The 16,600-nt window shown below is 40.7% G+C and overlaps 2 protein-coding genes across 3 annotated transcripts in view; one reads left to right on the forward strand and one right to left on the reverse strand.

The window, feature by feature from the left end:
* Positions 1-75: 75 nt before the first annotated feature.
* dio1 (iodothyronine deiodinase 1) lies at positions 76-13,026 on the reverse strand. 2 transcript variants are annotated; one of them, XM_060830263.1, is made up of 4 exons: positions 12,139-13,021; positions 9,740-9,883; positions 8,821-9,020; positions 76-408 (listed from the first exon to the last, which is right to left on the reverse strand). In XM_060830263.1, the coding sequence occupies exons 1-4, from the start codon at positions 12,521-12,523 to the stop codon at positions 343-345; spliced, it is 795 nt and encodes a 264-aa protein (XP_060686246.1). In that variant the 5' UTR covers positions 12,524-13,021; the 3' UTR covers positions 76-342. The 2 variants fall into 2 exon arrangements, with proteins under 2 accessions (XP_060686246.1, XP_060686247.1); XM_060830264.1 differs by lacking the exon at positions 9,740-9,883 and having other exon boundaries at positions 12,139-13,026.
* yipf1 (Yip1 domain family, member 1) overlaps positions 12,708-16,600 on the forward strand; it is a 34,447-nt gene continuing 30,554 nt past the window's right edge. Inside the window, exons 1-2 of the mRNA XM_060830262.1 lie at positions 12,708-13,253; positions 15,839-15,917. Coding sequence (XP_060686245.1) covers positions 15,887-15,917 — 31 coding nt within the window. The 5' untranslated portion in view covers positions 12,708-13,253; positions 15,839-15,886. The remainder of the gene's footprint in view (positions 13,254-15,838; positions 15,918-16,600) is intronic.

The following is a 16,600-nucleotide window of genomic DNA, read 5'->3' on the forward strand; positions in this document are numbered from 1 at the left end:
TGAAAGAAGTGAAATAATCATGGTCATTCTAACAGGTGAGAAACTTAACAAACAATCAAGGTATTTTTCAATGTATAATTTTAGTTACATCACACTGTAAACTTTTGCTATACATTCTGTCTTACAATTGTGTCCTCCACAACCATCTGAAGGAGCGGCACTCCGAAAGCTAGTGCTTCCGATTAAACCTGTTGGACTATAACCTGGTGTTGCGAGTTAAGAAAATTATAAATATGGAAAGACCTTTATTTGATTTGCTTGTATTATATCATTTGTTTGCATTTAAGAGTGCCAATGAAAACCATCTCAAAGCTTCCTGCTGAGTGTGGTTCCACCAGAGTTTTAATTTAGATTTTGTAAAAGTAATCGTATTTCTTCAAATCGATATCCCCAAGGCCCCCTTCCACCCTGAAAAACAAAAAAAAGAAAGAAAATTAGTTAGATGGATGAATTAACAGAATCTCTGCCAAAGACGATGATACATCAACTTTGTTTGTGACCCAGATTTAACAAACTCTACTCCCTTTCTAACTTTCTCATCCATGAGATTGTACAACTGCGATTATTCTGCTCCATTCAGAGTCAGGAGTATAAAATACAAAGTTGAAAAGTGTGGTGCTGGAAAAACACAGCAGGCCAGGCAGCATCCGAGGAGCAGGAGAATCGACGTTTCAGGCATAAGCCCATTTGCAGTCCTCACTTTCTCCTATAAAACACAAACCAAAATACTGCTTGTGTTTTTGTTCCCCCCTCGTTCCTTCAAGCTTATGTTATCCTTCATAATAAAATTTTAAATTAAAAATGATCAAAACAAATGATATTCATAAATTTGGTTAGTTCTGGTCAGTCCTTATGTTGGGCCACATTAGATTGATGGCTAGCATGTGTTTCAGAATACAATAACATTAACAACAAGGGTTTAATTGCATTCGGCTAGAGCTCGATTTGGGACCTACTTCCTTATCCTGCCAAAGGAGTGGAAGGCACTTATAAACCACTACTGAAAAAAAAAGAGGAAAAAAACCACAAAATGGATCAAAAATCAAATCAGCAATGAATCATGTACTTGCCTTCAGGAACAGCAACGTGACCATCCTTTTTATTCTCTTCTCCCCGCCCCCTCTTCTCTCCCTCCCTCCCTCCCCCCCCCCTTACTATTTATAAATGCTGCATTAAGTACTGTATCAGCATTTAAGGACCATTCCTAAATTGGCAATAGGGCAGTTGAGAGTCAACCACATTGTTGTGGGTCTGCAGGTGCATGTAGAGCAAGCAAGGGCGATAGATTTCCTTCTGCCAACTTAATGGAAAATTTTACAATAAAATCTCCACTGTTTCTCATCTGTGTTGCAACTGTTGAGCTGATTCTTTTTTAACCATTGATTGAGAAATGAACTGAGTAGAAACAAATTTTTAACAAAATATACAATTCTGCACCACATTCTTAGATTCCCTTTGGCCCAACAAGTCCACACCGACCCTCCAAACAGTATCCCACCCAAAGCCATTCCCCTACCCTATTACTCGACATTTACTCCCGACTATTGAACATAGCCTACACATTCTGAACACTATGGGCAATTTAGCATGGCCAATTCACCTAACCTACACATCTTTGGATAGTAGGAGGAAACACATGCAGAGACAGGGAGAAAGTCTGTGTGGAGTTTGCACAGTCGCCGGAGGCTAAAATCTAACCCGGGTGCCTGGCGCTGAAGCAGCAGTGCTAACCACTGAGCCACCATGCTGCCCCATTTCAATTTCTCTTCAGACAAGAAACAAAATTTCTACCTTACTTCAAACATTAATTCTTCAGAATTATCTCTAGCACAATATTCAAGAATTCAGAAAATTAAACCCACAAATTTGCTTATAAATTTACCCAAGTCATCTTCAAATTATTCCAACAGCTTTGATCTACATAGCTCAAAATCCATCAGGCCTCATGAGCATCTCTGGCATTCTGTACATCTTCTCCTGATTGGTTAGATATTTTAAAAAGCAGGAATCAAGTTAAGACCATTGATATAGGTGCAGAAATAGGCCTTTTGGCCCATCAAGTCTGTTCCACAATTCAATGGGATCATTACTCATCCGATACACTCAACTTCACTTTCCTATCATAACCTCGGATTGCCTTGCTAATTAAACATCTAGGAGGAAGTGAGGACTGCAGATGCTGGAGATCAGAGTTGAGTGTGGGGTGCTGGAAAAGCACAGGTCAGGCAGCATCCAAGAAGCAGGAGAATCGATGTTTTGCGTATAAGCCCTTCATCAGGAAACTTATGCCCAGATCATCAATTATCCTGCTCCTTGGATGCTGCCTGACCTGCTGCTTTTCCAGCACCACACCCTGACTAATTTCAAAAAATGTCTATCTCTGCTTTGAATATTCTTAATAACCAAATTTCAATAGTTCTCTGGTAAAGAATTCCACATATTACAACTCAAGAAAAAAAATTCTTCATTGGTCCTAGAACAGACAACTCCGAGACTGTACCCTCTAGTCTTAGACTCCTATAAAGGTGAAAGCAACCTCACCACACTTACCTAGTCAACACCCCTAAGTATCTTAGGTCAGCGCTCATTCCAAGTCCAAATAGGACACGCCCAACCTAATGCAAGAAAATTCTTCCAAACCTAGGATTAACCTAGTGGACATCTCTAGATTATTTCCAATTCCATTTCCTTAGCTAAAATTAACCAAAACTGATCACAGTATCCCAGGTATGGACTGACTAAGTATTTTGTATAATTTGAGCAAGACTTCCCTATTTTTAAACTCTGCTCCCTTTGAAATAATGGCCAACATTCCATTTGCCTGCCCTGTTGCATTGTAAACATGTCTAACTTTGTGATTCCTACATGATGGATCCCATATCTCTGCTTTCTCCATTTAAATAATACTCACTCTTCTCATCTTGTTACCAAGGCGCATAATTTCACATATTTCTACATTAGAATCCATCTGCCAAGTTTTTGTCCACTCACTCAATTTGTCTTCATCCCTACCTTCTTCTCCTCACCACTCGCCTCCCCATTTACGTCTGACAAAAATAATAGGACATTAGTTTCCCTCGTGTGTATAGTAAGTAATTGTCCCAGCATAGATCCATTTAGCAAACCCTTTAGTTCCAAGTTGCCATTATGATAATACCCACTTATCATAATTCTCTTTTCTATTACTTTGCCTATCCTCTGTCCATGCCAACACCAACACCATGGACCTTCATCTTATGTATCCTTATATGCGGTACCCTACTGAATCCCTTTTGGGAATCTAAATATATTAGGTCAAATAGTTCACCCTTATTAATCCTGAATGCTACCTCCTCAAAGAATTCTAATACATTTGTCATGTATTATTTTCCCTTCATGAATATTCCAGGAAACATCTCTGGGACATATGCACCAAATAATCCCACCACCCTGTGGCTGACAACTTCAACTCCTCGTCGCAGTTCGCCAAGGACAGGCAAGACCTGGGCCTCCGCCACTGCCAAATCCAAGCCACAAAACCACTGGAAGAAGAACACCTCCATCTTCAACCTTGGCACCCTCCAACCACACAGCACCCCTCCTCATTCCAGATCCAACCCTCCAACTTGGCACCACCCTCTTGAACTGTCTGACTTGTCTGCTTCATCCTCCCCTCCAAACTATAGTTATCACCCCCCCATCTGCATTTACTTATCGCCATTCCAGCTACCTTGCCCGACCCTTATCCCCGTCCTCCTATTTATCTCTTAACCCCCTTCCTCCCTCCACATTCCTGATGAAGGGCTGTTGCTCGAAATGTTGACTCTCCTGCTCCTTGGATGCTGCCTGACCTGCTATTTTTCCAGCGCTACACTTTGACCCTTCATGAAATATGACGGCTGCTTGTTTATGATGCATTTCTATTACACACTTTATAACAGACTCTTAAAATTTTCCCAATGACAGATATTAAGCTGACTGGCCTGTACTTTCCTTTTGTCTTAGTTCTTGAATGAAGAAGTTACATTGCCAATTTTCCAAATCTCTAGGACTCTGTAGAATCTAAGGATTCTTAGAAGATTACTAATGCATTCAATGTCACTGTAGCGTTACAATATGCAGAGGAACCTCTATTATCCGAGACAGATGGGCAGGCAGTATTTAGTTCTGATAATTGATTATTCGGATAACTGATTCAATGGCTCTCCTCTGGGGCTTGGAGTTTTCTGAAGGTTCCTTTTTCCTCTCGCTGTCTGCCTTGCTCCCCCTCTCTGTCTCAAGGTTTGTTTCTGAGCAGACACTTGTTTGTAAGGGACTCGCAGTGTTGCTGAAGTCTCTCCCTGCTGTTACTTCACTTCAATGGGGATTGACAGAGTGAGCACTTACCAAGTCCGCTCTCCATTCAGGAGACTAGACGGCAGCACATAGTGCAACAGCACCCTGCCATCCACCCCCAGCACCCCCCCACCCCCACAAGAGGGTGGGGGCAGGAGATCAGCCATTTGGAGATGGTGCCTGGGCTCCCATCAATGTCCAGGACTGTTCTTGGCAGCAGTTCAGTAAGCCAAATTCACTTTTAATCATTGTAAACAAAAGATGCGATCAGTGTTGCTAACACCTCTCTGATATAATGTCTCTATTGGGATCCTGAGATCTTCCGATTATCTGAAATTCAGATAATTGAGGTTCCTCTCCATGAATGAGGGAAAATGAATGTTTTGTCAAGCCTGTAGATGACAAAAATAAATGGGAAGGCAAGTGAAGAAGAAAGTGTATACAGTAATAAAGGCATGTAATCTTTAGCTATTGCCTTCAGTATTCTAGGATATCCAAGGGACATGGGCGTTTAGCCCTATTAGGTTGCCCAGCACTTTTCCTCACCGATAGTAATTTTCTCCACATTTTTCCCCTTGAGTTAGTATTTTTTGAATGATGTTGGTATCCTCCATCATGAAGACTGATGCAAAAGCTATCTATTCAACTTGTCGTTTTTTTGGTTCCCCATTATTTCCCCAACCACCTTTTCTTCGGAGCCTTTGTTTACTTTGGCATCTCTCTTCCTTTCTATCTAATTGAAGCAGCTCTTACTGTGTTTTTGTTACTATTTCGTTTGCCCTGTTTACATTCTCCCTTTTTTGACGATCTTTTGTTGGTTTTTAAAATTTTCCCATTTCTCTAGTTTATCGATATTCTTTTGTAACATTAATTTTTTTTCCTTTCAATTTGATACAATCTTTAACTTTCTTGGTTAACTAGAAGACCATAAGATATAAGAGCAGAATTAGGCCTGCTCCACCATGGCTGGTATGTTTCTCACCTTCATTCTCCTGCCATCTCTCTTGATTTGGCCTTCCATGTTGCGCCGACCTGTGAAACTAATCTGATGCCCATCCAGCCAACACAGTTTCATTACTATCCATATATGTATGTCCAATGCCCATTTAAATACCCTTAACGTCGGCGAGTCTACAACTGTTGTAGGCAGGCTTTTCTATTCCCCTACTATTCCCTGAGTAAAGAAACTACCCTTGATATCTGTCCTAAATCTAGCACCCCTCAATTTAAAGCTACAGTCTTTCACATTAGCCTTCACCATCCAAAGAAAAAGGCTCTGATGTCCACCCAATCTAACCCTCTGATTATCTTATACGTCTTGATTAAGTTACCTCTCAACCATCTTCTCTCCAAGAAAAACAGTCTCAGTTCCTGCAGTCTTTCCTCGTAAGACATTCCTTTCATACCAGGCGACATCCTAGTGAGTCGCCTCTTAACCCTTCCCAACGCTTCCATATCCTTCTTATGATGTGGTGACAAGAACTGTACACAATACTCCAGATGTAGCCTTACCAATGTCTTCTACAGCTGAAGCATGACCATTTGCCTCCGAAACTCAATCCCCCTACTGATAAACACCAACACACTTCTATCAACCTTGGTGGCAAATTTCAGGGATTTATGCACCTGGACACAGATCTCTGTTCATCTATACTGCCAAGAATTTTACCATTAGTCTAGTAATCTGCATTCCTGTTGCTTCTTCCGAAGTGAACTACCTCACTTTGCCGCATTAAACCCCATTTGCCAGCTCTGCATATTATCTATGTCCCTCTGTAACCCACAACATCCTTTGGCACTATCCACAACGCTGCCTAGTTTAGTGTCATCCGCAAATTTATTAACACACCCTTCTACGTCAACATCCAGATCATTTATAAAAATGACAAACAGCAGTAGCCCCAAAACAGATCCTTGCCGCACACCACTGGTAAGTGAGGTCCAGGGTGAACACTTCTCAACCACCACCCAGTCTCCTTTCAGTTAGCCAATTTCTGATCCAATTCGCTAAGTCACCTTCAATTACGAAACTCTATTTTGTGCAATAGCCTACCATGCAGAACCTTATCAAACATCTTACCAAAGTCCATATACACCACATCAACCACTTTACCTTCAACCTGTTTTGTCACCTTCTCAAAGCTCAAAAGATTAGTTAGGCACGACCTACCCTTCACAAAACCCTGTTGACTATCCCTAATCAAGTTATTCCTTGAGATGATTATACATCCTCTCTCTCACAACCTTTTCCAATACCTTACCCACAACTGAAGTAAGGCACACTGGCTTATAATTACCAAGGTTGTCCCGACTCCCCTTCTTGAACAAGGGAACATTTGCTATCCTCCAGTCTTTTGGCACGAGATTAAAATCAAAGTCAAAGGCTCTGCAATCTCCTCCCTGGCATCCCAGAGAAGTAGAGGATAAATCCCATCCGGCCTAGGGGTCTTGTGTTGTCAGATCTTACAAAATTGCTAAAACTTCCTCTTTGTCAACTGCAATTCCATCTAATCTAGTAGACTGTATCTCCTTGACATTGGTTTTAACATTTTTCCAATGACCAATTATAAAGAATGTAATAGCAGAGCATTTACTAATGAAGAATCTGTCTTAAACAACTTGGCCTCCACAACCTTCAGCAATGTGTTCCACAGATTCACCACTTTCTGGCTGTAGAGATTTCTCCTCATGTCAGTTTGAAGGGTCAGCTCTTCATGCTGAGGTTGTGCCCTTGGGTTCTAGAGTCTTCTACTAGTGAAAACATCTTTTCCATGTCCACTCTATCCAGGTCTTATTCTGTAAAATTCAATGAGACCTCCCCTCATCCTTCGAAACTCCATAGAGTTCAGATTTATCCTCTAGGACAAGCCCTTCATTCTTGAAACCCAACTCTGGACCCCCAACGCTACACGTCCTTCCTTAGACTGGTGACCCAAAAGAATATTCTAAATACAGGTCGTACACAGCCTTATACAGTCTCAGCAGTACAACACTGCTCTTGTATTCTAGCGCACTCAAAAATGAATGTTAACATGGCATTTGTTTTCTGAATTGCCATGTGAACCTGCATGTTAATCTTGAGAATCCTGATCGAGTAACCCAAGACCCTTTGTGCTTCGGATTTCCAAAGCTTTTCCCAATTTAGACATTGATAGGAAAAATAGAAGTGTAGACAAAGTGCATAACTTCACACTTTCTTACATTGTATTACATTTTTCACTTCTTTGCTCTCCTAGCTTGTTAACCCCTCTGTTGCATCCCCACTTCCTCAACACTATCTGTCCATCGACATGTCTAACCTCAATTGGTTTATTCCCTCCCTAGTATTATTTTTCTTAAATGGGATTTCTCTTTACTGAGAGTCAAACTGTTTTCTTAAATATCTGCTATTATTCATCAAGCATCTTTTCTGTTAAATCTCTGCCTTCATTCCTTTGAAATTAAGTTTACCACAGTTGTTTCCAAAAGTTTCTCACTCAAACTGAATGCAAAACTTTACCATGTTATGGTCACTGTTTCCTAAGAGATCTTTTATTCTGAGGTAATTTACGACATTTGCTTTGTTACATATTACCAGACCCAAAATGACCTGATTCTGGTTGGATTCACAACATGTTACTCTAAGAAACTCTCCTGAACACACTGGATGTTTCCTTATAACTATCCCTGCCAGTTTGATTTTCACAATCCACATGAAAGATCACCCAGGATTAATGTACATCTTTTTCACATGTCTTCACTACCTTCAGATTTATTTTCTCTGTCTAACAGTAGATCTACTGCAGCACTGCCAGCACTGCATTCTTCCCCTTATTTTTCATTTCCACTCGGAAAGTAAATTACAGAATCTGTACAAGATCATTTCTTGCTAGCATACTTATTCAATTCTATACTAACAAATCTACCCCATCATTCTTTCCTTCCTGAATTTTTAAAAAAGTCACACACTCCAGAATATTTAATTACCAGCTTTGCGCTCCTTGTAATATGTCTTCATAATGGTGAGAATATCATACCACGAACATTTATTTGTTCTGTTAATTCATTTACTACATATTATTGTAAATATAACTCATTTGTCTGAATACATGATACTTGATTCAAGCAATAGGTGCAAAGAATAAGCCAGGTCCCAAGCTGTTTTTTTTTAAAAAAAATGTCCTGGGAGTTAGGTAAATAAACACCATTATGAGCATACTATTTCTTTTAAAAAGATTGAAAATAATGCTATGATTGAGGGAGAGAGAGAGAGACTGAAAGCATAGCAAGACCAGAATACAGTAATTACATTAAAGCAGCTTTGAACTGAATTATTAGAGAACCATGCACACACAGAATTGTAACCCAGTTGGGATAGGCTTCTTCGGAAAAAGCAGATGGCTGAAAGTCAAATTAATCATTGTGTTCCAAGGTTTCAGTAAAAAGAATATGAATTCAAAATAGAGAAATGAGGTGAAATGTTTAAATAGACATTGATTTCATCATGAATGTCAAAATACCAGATACCTTGTAAATGACTTTGCCATTGAGCACCACATACAATCTTTCTGGCATAGCTGCATATTTGATACAAGTTGTATTATCCATAGTGTCCACTACCACTGGACATTGCGCCTTCTCGTTTAGCAATAGCCTTGCTGAATCCAATCGCTCACTTAAATTCTGATGCTGTTTGATATCCACGTTGTTTTTGAAAGCCCAGCCATCTAGAATTTAAAAAAACAGAAACTTGGGCAAAAATTGAAAAGATTGTATCATACCTATCATTTTGCTGTAAATGGAAAACTGCAACTTTTCAAATTGGGAATGAGTAGAACTAGTCAAGCTCGACAGAAAACAAAACACCAGACTATTTACATAAAGAGAAAGCAAAACAGATTACATTTAATCTGATTTTTAAAATATAGGTAAAGGCCTGAGTACATTCCACTGGAAAACAGAATGATTGATAGTGTCAAAAGACATCTGGATAAATACATGAATAAGAAATATTTGGAAGGATATGGGCCAAGTACAGGCAGGTGGGAGTACTTTAACTTGGGATTATGGGAGGCATGGACCGAAGGGTCTATAAAGCAATTAAGAAAGCAGTGGTACAGGTAACACCAGGCTTTGCTTTATATGTTCTCACTGAATTCATCTCTCGTGTGCTGTATTTACTCAATAGGAAGTCACAGCTAACCTTACACATCTAACACTTGCAATTTCCAACTGGTTCAATTGTTATTAAATCAGATGGAAAATCCTACTATGCTATCTCGTCATAGGTGACTGACTTACATAAACCAGCTTCAGCTGGGATGGGCTAGCCAGCAGTCTGGGACTGGAACCTGGGACATTGTAGAATCATTTACTACCTAGTTTTGGGTAAATATGGAAGATCAAAATTTGATAAGGATTAGCAAATTCACAAGTTTTTTTGTACCTGTGGCATGAGCCTCCGGTATGTAGACAATAAGGAAATCAGCTACAGATGTAAAATCTTCAACAAGCTGCTTGAACTCAGCAAACTTGAAAAGAAATGGGGGTCAGGAGCAGCTGCCAAAATTCAAGATCAGTGGTCTGTTGTCTAGAGACAAAGAAAATAAAATCTGAGTGTTGATATATACAATGGATAGAGTTAAAGTTCAACTTAGCAAGAATATAAACTGTTCCTTAACCTGATGGAGTAGCACTCCAAAAGCTTATGATTTCAAATAAGTGTGTTGGACTATAACCTGGTCTCGTGCGGTTTCTGACAAAAATATAGTGGTCATTTAGCATGTTCCAAGGTTAGTGACAGAGAGGTTGCTGAGGTACACTAAACAAAGACTGTCCATGTGGATAAACATTTACTGATGGATACTCAGAATTATGCACAAACATTTACCATGCAATGCAATAGGCAGTGAAAGATTAACAAGCATCAGGCAGACCAAAGAACATCTTTGGTCATTCACCTAGTTGATGGTTCTCCAGGTCAGCTAATATTTATCTGAGCCCCTCAGAACAGTTCATGCTGCAGAGTCATGCATGACTTGGGATGAACCTTGGCAAAAATCACTGTCTTTTCCTGGATATGCTTTGCAAAAGGCACATTCCTAGAAATGGATGACAGTTATTGTCCCCAGCACAGCCACCAAGGGCAAGAGGGTTAAGATTCCAGACATACAGTCTGTTTTATAGATATGGTTATCAATCCATCTGCCAAAATGACTTTTGACAGACTGCTCAAGGAATAATTTGACAGGATCCACCGTGTCCATTTCTCAGAGCTTCTAAAATGTTATGTACAGACCACTTGCAATCAAAGGCGTTCTTCTGCATAACCATTTCCACAAGGGACAGATGGTACAACATGATCCTGCAGATTAGAGCATCCTGTTCAACAGTGGGGACAGACCTTTCAAGCAGCCCTTTGCAAACAGCAACACTAGGTGTTTGTGTACTGTGACCTATGCACAGCTTGTCGTAATCATATACAAAGCAGGGGGCCATTAGGAGGACAATGAAGTTGAACATGCTGCCTCCCTATATATAGCATTACATGCTTGATCATTCAGTGCCAGTGAAACATTTCACCCTGTTTATTGGCATAATTGCCCAATGTTAGTGTTATTACAAATGACATTCCTCAAAGGCAGTGCCACCTTATTACCCAAGATAGAAGATAGGGAGGGGCACACTTGTGTGAACTATTTACCTTATATATCTCATGCAAACTTCAGCCATAAAAACAAATCAAGTAGAGTGACCATAACTTTTAGCAAATAAATCCAAACTTTGTACGTGTCGCCTACTCACCGCTGAAATCAAATTCACCTAGTGCAAACCTACTTGATAGAATCAGAAAAACACCATTGAAGGCAATTGTTCAGCTCCTCATCTGTGCACACCAGCGTAATAGAATGGACCCGGATTCAATTCCCGCCTCGGGCGACTGTCTGTATGGAGTTTGCACATTCTCCCCATATCTGCGTGGGTTTCCTCCGGGTGCTATGGTTTCCTCCCACAATCCAAAAAATGTGCAGGTTAGGTGAATTGGCCATGCTAATTTGTCCGTCGTGTTTGGTGAAAGAGTAAACGTAAGGGAATGAGTCTGGGTGGGTTGCGCTTCGGTGGGTCAGTGTGGACTTGTTGGGCCAAAGGACCTGTTCCCAAGCTGTAAGTAATCTAATCTAATGTAATGGTCAGTAACCCTCTGGTATCTCATTAACAGAGCAACATAGCATCAAGTCAGAACAACAGCCACACAGTCCAGTTCAAATTTAAAGTCCTTGAGCTTGCAAACAAGACAAACCATTGAATTCTCTATTTGCTGCACAAAGTATCAAAAGGAGATCTTTAGAGATTGGAGAAAGCTCTCTCTACAACTTAGGCGAATATCCAAAAATAAATATGCAAACAGAGGAGTGCCTAACATATGTTGGTTTTAAGGGGTGTAGTTGCAAAAGTGGTCAATTAAAATCATTAGATAGTTCCTTGAGAAACTAACTGAATTACTCGGCTTATACTTTTGCAGAAACACATTCTCGACGTGTAAAATGTTCAGCCTTGCTACTTGATTAGCAATTTTGATTTTAGAAATTCGACATTTACCTTAACATGTATTGCATGTAGAGTCTGCCCAAAACTAAATCCTTCAGAAGGAACAATGGAACACACAAGTTACGTTCGGTCAATTGACTTGGCTTAAATTTTAACTAGAAGTTCGTTAAAGCAAGTATCCCAAAGATATCGTAAAGATTTTCGGATTTCCTCACAATCATCTCGAGATTTACCAACGAAGGATTTTAATTCTTACCGTTGCCCGAGTGTTAACAGTTTAATTAATAGCGTACGTACCTTTCGCGAAATCAAGTAGTTTATGCTCTTTATTCTCCAAATCGATGACCCGTGTGTTGGGAGCGGGATAACCTTTGAAAGCATCATCGCCACAACTCATGATTACGTTTTGCATTGCGGCTTTGAGAAAGCGAAAGCTGAAGAACGTTGGCCCCCAGTCTTCATATTTGAACTTGGGGTTTTGTGACATGGTGGTTTTCAACCCCATTTTCAGCACGAACTTCTTCACCATCTCGGGGAAGAGGTGCACCAAGATTGTGCCGACGGACACATAAAGACAAGCCACAAGCAGCAGGACCAATGACGCCAGGCAGCTAACCACTTTCCACAAATACACAGCTAGCTTCTCCATGACTGCGGAGGAACTACTGCTCCTGCTCTCCATCCCTCTCCTGTTATTACTCTTGCTTTCTCGCGATAGACCTGCACTGAGCTCCTCCTCCACTTACAACACGAGTGTGCTCTACCGACTCTCAGCACCCTCCCCTTCTTTCTTCTCCATCACCCAGCCCTCCTCTTGTTGCGCCTGCGCGTGTCTGCTCCCTCCTCTTGTTGCGCCTGCGCGTGTCTGCTCCCTCCTCTTGTTGCGCCAGTGCGTGTCTGTCCCTCCTCTTGTTGCGCCTGCGCGTGCCTGCTCCCTCCTCACGTTGCGCCTGCGCGTCTGTCCCTCCTCTCGTTGCGCCTACGCGTATCTGCTTCCCCTCAACTTGTTCCGCCTGCGTTTCTGCTCCCTCTCTCTTGCTGCGCTTACGCGAGCCTGCTCACCATCCCCTTGCTGCGCTTGCGCAAGTCTGCTCACCCTCCACTTGCTGCGCTTGCGCGAGTCTGCTCGCTCCCTCGCTCCACTTGCTGCGCCTGCGCGAGTCTGTTCGCTCCCTCTCTCCACTTGCTGCGCCTGCGCGAGTCTGCTTCAACCCCCCCCTTCCTCCACTTGTTGCGCGTGCGCCGCCTCCTCTGGCAGTGAGACCCTCAAATTACATCATTTCCTCAGGAGGTGGAAGCGTCGGCGGGGAGGGCCTCCTCGGGTATAAAAGGGATGAAAACTCAAAATCATCCGACCCAGAGAAAACAAAAATAAAGGCAATGTATTGAGTGGAGTTCCAAACACAACTGAAGTGAGTAAAACTGTACACATTATATATTTGTAGTCGAGCCGTCAGCTTCCATTGACCAAGTTAAAACAACAGTAAAACACTCAGCAGAGAGTGATGGAGAGGGTCGCATAGTCCTTTAAAAAAATCTGTCGGTGAGGACTGACAGTGTCTTTAAGAAAGGTCAGTGTGGCTCCGAATCCGATCCGGACTAGGTCCCTCATCCTGGATCCGGGTTTAAACGGCGGATGTAAACACTGGAGTGGGGGTGGTCTGGGCGTGCCCCCTCCATGTCAACACAGTGGAACCTTACCATTCCCGTGATTATAAACAGAGGGGAAGTGAGTAAATTACCACCGTAGTAACCGCTCCTTTAAAATCTGTAAGGGCTGTTTGATTCCCCTTCCCACTCCCTTTCCGATATGACCATCCTCCTTTGCCACAAGGAACCAAATCGCAAATTGGAGAAACAACATCTCATCTTCCGCCTGGGCAGCCTACAGCCCAGAGGACTCAACACTGAGTTCTCCAATTTCATATAACCTCCTTCCCTATAACCCGACTTTCTCCCTTCCTTTCCTCTCATTGACCCTGCTTTCCAACTGTCAACCAGATTCATGCCTTCCATCGACCAATCATGTCGTGCCCTCTACCTTCCTGATGAAGGGCTTTTGCCTGAAACGTCAATTTTCCTGCTCCTCGGATGCTGCCTGACCTGTGCTTTTCCAGCACCACTCTAATCTCGACTCTGATCTCCAGCATCTGCAGTCCTCACTTTTGCCTGTGTTCACCTATCTCCACCTCACCATCCTGCCCCCACCCCCACTTGTTATCTGCACCTCCCCTCACACTCATCCCCAGTCCTGAAGAAGGGCTACACCTGAAATGTTGACTTCTCCACCTCCTGATGCTGCCTGGCATGCTGTTCTTCCACTTCCTGCTTGTCTACCAAGAGCTAAATGCTACGCTGCTTGGAAATCTGACATTTAAAAATATATTTGCCAAAATGCTGGAGTAACCCCACAAGTTTGGTAGCCACTGCGGAAGAGTCCTATCAGACTCGAAATGTTACCTCTGTTTCAGTCACCACAGATGCTGCCAGATCTGCCAAGTTTCTTCAGCATTGACTATTGTTAATTCCCTCAAAATTCGGTTCTCCCAACAGCAGCACCTTTTTTAAAAAAAAGATTTATTGTCACATGTACTGGGATACAGTGATAACTGGTGTTTTGTGTGCTAACCAGATAAATCATACCTTATGTATGTATGCTGGGAAATAGAACACAATGCAGAACGTAGGTGTTACAGCTACAGAGAAAGCACAACTCTAATATATGAGAGGTCTGTTCATAAATCTGATACATGTTTTCAAACCTTCGTGTCTTCTGCCCAGTGGAAGAGAATATAACTGGGTGGGCTGCTTTCCCAAGGTGATGGAAAGTGTAAATGGAATCAGTGGAGGGAACTTTCTGTAACTTTGTGCAGTTTTGAGAAGAGCAATTGCTATACCAAGCTATGATGCATCTGGATAAGATGCAATCTACACACAGCTAATAATTTGTAACTTCCCTGGGATAGGACCATCAGTTTAAGGTACATTCAAGATCAGGTCATCCCAGTGGAGCTAATAATTTGAAACCAACGGACTTGATGAGGAGACAATCTGCAGTAGTATCAAAAAAGACCCACTGCTGTCGTTCATAACATATTGTTGATTTATCATCCTTGCCTTAAGTAACTTAACATTCTAACCTTCAAATCATGACTCTGCACATCATGAAAGGATAGCTTCTCCATTGAAGATACTAAAATTTATCAGATATAAGCAGAGTAACAATACCAAAAATAAGCAGGTATCAGTTACATTACAGATTTCCCTTAAATCTTAACTAACTATAATGTTTTAGTAGATTGGAAGCCTAACTTAATATTATTTTTCCATAAAAAATTTAAATCAAGCTTTTGTGTCCTAAAATTATTATGTCATTGTCGTAGTACCAACCAGAGTAATGTTTCAAAAGGTATAGGAAAATGTAATCAACTTAGAATAGATAGATTCTGGTGGCCTCTTGTATTGAATAGTACCTTAATTTCCTTGCTTTCGAAAGGGTCTTGACTCATTTGCCAGGAGTACAATCCATTGGTTCCACTTGCATTCATGGCTTATCCATGATTTTGCTCATTATGTGTGATTAAGGTATAAATTCAGATTGGAAGGCTATTTGACAATCAGGACATCACACCTCAGTTGCACCTTTATTTCATCTGCTATCTCAGGTACATACAGTTCTAGTAAGGGTCACTGGTGGAAACATTTACCTTTCCCAAACTAGAGGTGATAAAAAGAACCATAACATCACTCTGCTGTCAGATTGCTTAACCTGACACCATGAAAGGTTAGAACAAGGGATGTTTTGATCAATTCAGTTGAGCCTAAATCAATTTTTGTATTAACTTAAAATTTGTGATGTTTCTTTTTGATTTTGATGCATATTAATTTGGACATTTTATATCAAAATATTCCCATACTTTGTGTTACAGGGTAAATTTTATAAGGGCTTGAATGTGATGTCATCTATTATTGGACTGGAACTATTTTTATTTTTCAGACAAAAAGTCTTTGTGTTGATCATTTCATTGTTCTGTCAATCAAGTAAATGGCAGCTGCAGATGATTTACAATTTCAAGGTAATTGAACTTTATGATTGAGTTTTGAATGCAATGATATTTGCTTCAGATTTTTACCATTGTATGATAATACCTCTTACACATTTATGATTATCTTCTGAAGCTATGTATGTTTATTCTTCATGGAAACAGTTTTACTTTTCCTCCTTCCTTACTCCTAGTTTTTAAAATTAAGTTTGTTACTTTTAGAACTTTCATCAAGATCAGAAGATGGTATGAATCAACATTATCAAACTTCTTAATTCTTCTTGAAAGCATCTGAATTAATGGAGAATACTGCAGTGTTGTATTAATAACAATTCCAAACATGTGCATTTATATGATTCTTCTTCAACACAAACATTTAGTTTTTTAATGACAATTTTCCAATCCAGCTTTTAACAATAATGTTTATGAATTGATTAAAGTAAATTAAAGCATAAGTTGATACATAAATATTTCTAATAGGGAATATTGACTTTTGGGATGCTCACTTAATGATGGGCAGAACTGGAAACCTCTTAACCCATTTTTTTGGTAGTCACTTAATTCATTTTTGACCACCTGATTTCAGGCATAGTGTAATCAATTTCCCTTCCTATCTTTAACTTTTCATATTGTTCACAAGTAGTTAAATTCCTGTTTCTATTTAGTATTTAGATGGATTAAGCTCTATTTTTAGCTCAATATTGGAACCTGTGGTT

This window comes from Hemiscyllium ocellatum, chromosome 9 (genome assembly GCF_020745735.1).
Source record: "Hemiscyllium ocellatum isolate sHemOce1 chromosome 9, sHemOce1.pat.X.cur, whole genome shotgun sequence".
In the NCBI taxonomy this organism is placed as follows: domain Eukaryota; kingdom Metazoa; phylum Chordata; class Chondrichthyes; order Orectolobiformes; family Hemiscylliidae; genus Hemiscyllium; species Hemiscyllium ocellatum.